Consider the following 4,597-nt stretch of genomic DNA (forward strand, 5'->3'; position numbering starts at 1 on the left):
TCGATGTTCATAATGACGTTTATATTCACACAAATGTTACCATTTACGTTCGTGCTTATGTTGACATTGATATTACCATTTTCATTTACATTGACGTTGACATTGACATTTACATTGACGTTGACATTGAAGTCGACATTAACATACATGTTTATGTTCACCTTCACATTGATGTTAACATTAACCTTGATTTTTACGTTGATGTTCATGTTTACATTGAAGTTTACATTCACGTTTACATTTACGTAGATGTTCAAGTTCATATTTATGTTGATGTTCACGTTCAAATTACGTTGATATTGACGCTCATGTAGACGTTTAAGTTGGTGTTCATGTTAATGTTAACTTTGACGAGCACGTTCAATTTCACATTGACATAAATGTTTACGTTCACGTTGACATTCATATTGATATTGACATTCTTGCTTACTCTTACGTTTATGTTGATGTTCACGCTGACGTTAATGTTCAGATGGATGTTCACATTTATTTTTAAGTTCACATTTACATTGACGTTGACATTATCATTAACATTGATGTTCACAATCACTTTGATGCAGACATTAACATTTTCATTAACGTTTATTTTTACGTTTATACTGACTTTTACAATTACATGAACGTGGACGTTCACATTGACATTGACATTAAAATTCTAGTTGTCATTGATATTGATGTTCACGTTATAGTTCATGTTGGCATTCGTGTTAACATAGAGGTTCACCTTGACATTGACATTGACGTACACGTTCATATTCATGTTGATCTTTACATTGATGTTGACGTTCATATTGAAGTTCTCCTAGACATTGATGTTGACGTTAACATTGAAGATCACATTAACGTTCACATAGACATTGACGATCATGTTGATATTAACATTGGTGTTCATCTTTATGTTGATATTCATGATGACTTTGACTTTGACTTTCATGTTTACGTTGACATTAACGTTTACATTAACGTTTATATTGATGTTCACATTTATACATTGATGTTGCCTTTGATGTTCACTCAACTGTTTATATTTATGTTGACATTTTCATTCCCATTCACATTTAAATTGACGTTCATGTTGATGTTGATTTAATGTTCATGTTGGTGTTCACGTTGATGAACACGTTTACATTTATGTTGACATTCACATTCACGTTAATGCTGACTTTGACGTTCATAATAATATTGCTGTTAACATTGATATTTATGTTAGCTTTGACGTTCATGTTAACATTTACATTGACGTTTATGTTATCTTTCACATTTACGTTTATGGTTACATTAATGTTGACGTCGATCTTCATAATCAATTGACATTAACATTCACCTTTATATTAATATATATCTTGTTGTTGACGTTTACATTGATGTCTATCCTTATGCACATAAATGTTAATGTTTACATTAACTTTAATATTGTCGTTGACGTTAACATTATCATTGTCGTTGACGGTTACAATGACGTTCATGTTTATGTATATGTTTACATTCATATCGACCTACATGTTGACATTCACCTTGATGTTGATTTTGATGTTGAAGTTCACATTTATGTTGATGTTGACGTTCAACAAAACATTGATGTTCACATGCACGTTTACAATCACATTGACGTTAACATTCATACTTACTCTTACGTTTATGTCGACAATCACGATTAAGTTAACGTTTATGTTGACATTGATATTTACGTTGACATTGACATTCACTCTAACATTAATGCTTTCATTTACTTTGATGTTGACGTTCATGTTTACGTTTACACTGACGTGGAAGATCACATTAACATTGACATTGACATTGACATTGATATTAAAGTTCACACTTTCATTGACATTGATATTCATGTTCAAGTTCACGTTGGCAATCGCATTAACGTAGAGCTTCACCTCGACATTGACATTGACATACACATTCATGTTCACGTTTATGTATACATTGATGTTGACATTCATATTGAAGTTAACCTAAACATTGACGTTGACATTAACATTGACAATCACTTTAACGTTCACACAGACGTTGACGATCATGTTGACATTCACATTTACGTTGACGTTTATGTTGATATGAATGTTGACTTAGAAGTTGACTTTTCTGTTGATGTTTACATTGATGTTGACATTAACGTTTGCATTGGCATTTACATTGACGTTCACATTTATACATTGATATTTACATTAATGTTCACGTGGACGTTCATATTTATGTTGACATTGTCATTCACGTCTACATTAACATTGACAGTCATGTTCACGTTGATGAAAAGGTTTACATTTATGTGACCGTTCACATTTACATTGATGCTGACTTTGACATTCATATTTACATTGACATTAACATTGACGTTGATGTTAACTTTGACATGCATGTAAACATTGACGTTTATGTTCATCTTGTCATTCACATTTACATTTATAATTACGTTGATGTTGATGTCCTGTTCACAATCAATTGACAATGACCTTCATGTTCACGTTGATGTTTATGTTGCTATTGAATTTTACGTTGACGTTGACGTTCACATTGACGTTTATGGTGATGTTCATATTGACATTGACGTTGATGTTGACGTTCACACAAATTTTGACGTTTACATTTAACTTTAATATTGTCATTGACGTCGACAATGATGTTCACGTTTACATTGATGTAGACATTCATATCGACGTACATCTTAACATTCACCTTGATATTGATGTTGACGATGACGTTCACCTTCATGTTGATGTTGATGTTCAACCAGACGTTAATGTTTACATGCACGTTTACAATCACATTGATGTTAACATTTATTTTGACTCTTACGTTTATGTTGACATTCACGATTACATTGGCGTTTATGTTGACGTTGAAATTCACTCTAACATTGATGCTTTCATTTATTTTGATGTCGAGTATAACATTTATGTGCTCACAATGACGTTCACTCTCACATTTAAATTAATAATGACATTAACATTGACGTTGATGTTGAGGTCATGTTTACCTTTTCATTTACATTGACGTTCACATTTATGATGTTGTTTATGTCTACGTTGACACTAAGTTTGATGTTGATAATTACATTTACGTTCACGTTGATGCTGAAATTTATGTTGACGTTCACTTTTACATTGATGTTCACATTGATGTTGACATTAATATTAATGTATCATTTATGTTTACGCTGATGCTGATGTTGATATTTACATTGATGTTGACATCCATGCTTACGTTGACGTGGACATTCACATGGACCCTGACGTTTATATTGATGTTCACGATTATGTTGATGTTCATATTGATGTTGAAGTTAATGTTCACGCAGTTGTTGGCGTTTACTTTGACGGTAATGATTATATTAATGTTGATGTTGACATTCACATTCTCGTTCATGTTGACATTCACATTAAACTTTCATATAGACATTTTCACAGAATCTTACATTGACTGTAACACCCTGTATCCAAAATAGACCATAAAGCAGTTTTTATGAAAATATTCAAGTGCAATCGATGAACAATAGCCTGACCTAGATCCGTCCTGCTCATCCGTTATTGGAGTTAGAAACCCCCAAACATCTTAGCCCAAACAAATTTGACTAACTGTTGAACGACAGAAGGATCTATAGTGTGTAGTTTGTGTTTGTCGATCAACACTTCATTTATCCATTCTCTGCTATGAACAACTATTGAACAACATGGATCGTTGTTCGTATTGCAGTCCTTAGGTCGGACCGTAGGTTGAAATTAATAGATAGATGTGGGGGAGCAGTAAAATTGGATCAACTTCAATTGATCATAACTCTTAGCACAAAATGAGTTAAGTGTCCCATGACATACCAACATATAGCTAATTGTATTAGGTTTCCAAAGGCTTTGACCATGCCAAAATAAATAATTGAGTATAATGTTATGCCCTTTTTAGTAAAGGTATGTCGAACAAATCCAGCCTAAAGACCCAAAAAACGAATGGTCGATTCAACGAAGGACGGTCAACCTAGGTCGTCATTTGGTCAAATACCAATTTACTCAGGGGTCTTTTTGTCTTTTCCCACTTTGTTTAAACCCTATGATACATCATTTTTATCCTAAATCATCATATTTTATTAATATTAATCCTAGAAACATAACTAAAACTTACCTAAGTTAAATCATTAATCAATAAGAGAAAATTAGAAGCAAGAAAGGAGAAAAAGCTCAAGAACCCTATTTCAAGATTGCAACAAAGTTCCAACAGTTCCACCCCAACATCAAAATATTTCTCTATGAATTTCATCACCTGGTATGAGGTATTTAACTAGTGGGTTTATTTCACCCATTTGTTCCCTAATATTAAGTCAGTTTTTGATTCTCTTGTCATGGTAAAAACTAGGGTTTCTAGTTACTCGAGAGAACTTAATGAATTCATTAAATATATGTTTCACATCAGATTGTAAAGTTACAATTCAATTTATCACTTGAATTTCAAATACCTAGCTATGTATTTATTTAATTCTTGAATAACACATGATTTGTCAGATATTTCAGTTATTTAGTTATATATGCCTAGTTATTCACACATCATTATAATATTAAATGTTGCTTTCACAGTTTGCATGTTCAGTTTTGAGTTATCT

At 32.2% G+C, this 4,597-nt stretch overlaps 1 protein-coding gene across 1 annotated transcript; it reads left to right on the forward strand.

Moving 5' to 3' along the window:
* Positions 1–616: 616 nt before the first annotated feature.
* LOC138347580 (uncharacterized) lies at positions 617–2,455 on the forward strand. The gene is made up of 3 exons (XM_069295877.1): positions 617–884; positions 1,660–2,126; positions 2,267–2,455. Exons 1-3 carry the CDS (start codon positions 617–619, stop codon positions 2,453–2,455), a joined length of 924 nt encoding a protein of 307 aa, XP_069151978.1.
* The last annotated feature ends 2,142 nt before the right edge of the window (positions 2,456–4,597 follow it).

The sequence above is a fragment of the Solanum lycopersicum genome, chromosome 3, assembly GCF_036512215.1.
Source record: "Solanum lycopersicum chromosome 3, SLM_r2.1".
NCBI classification, from domain to species: domain Eukaryota; kingdom Viridiplantae; phylum Streptophyta; class Magnoliopsida; order Solanales; family Solanaceae; genus Solanum; species Solanum lycopersicum.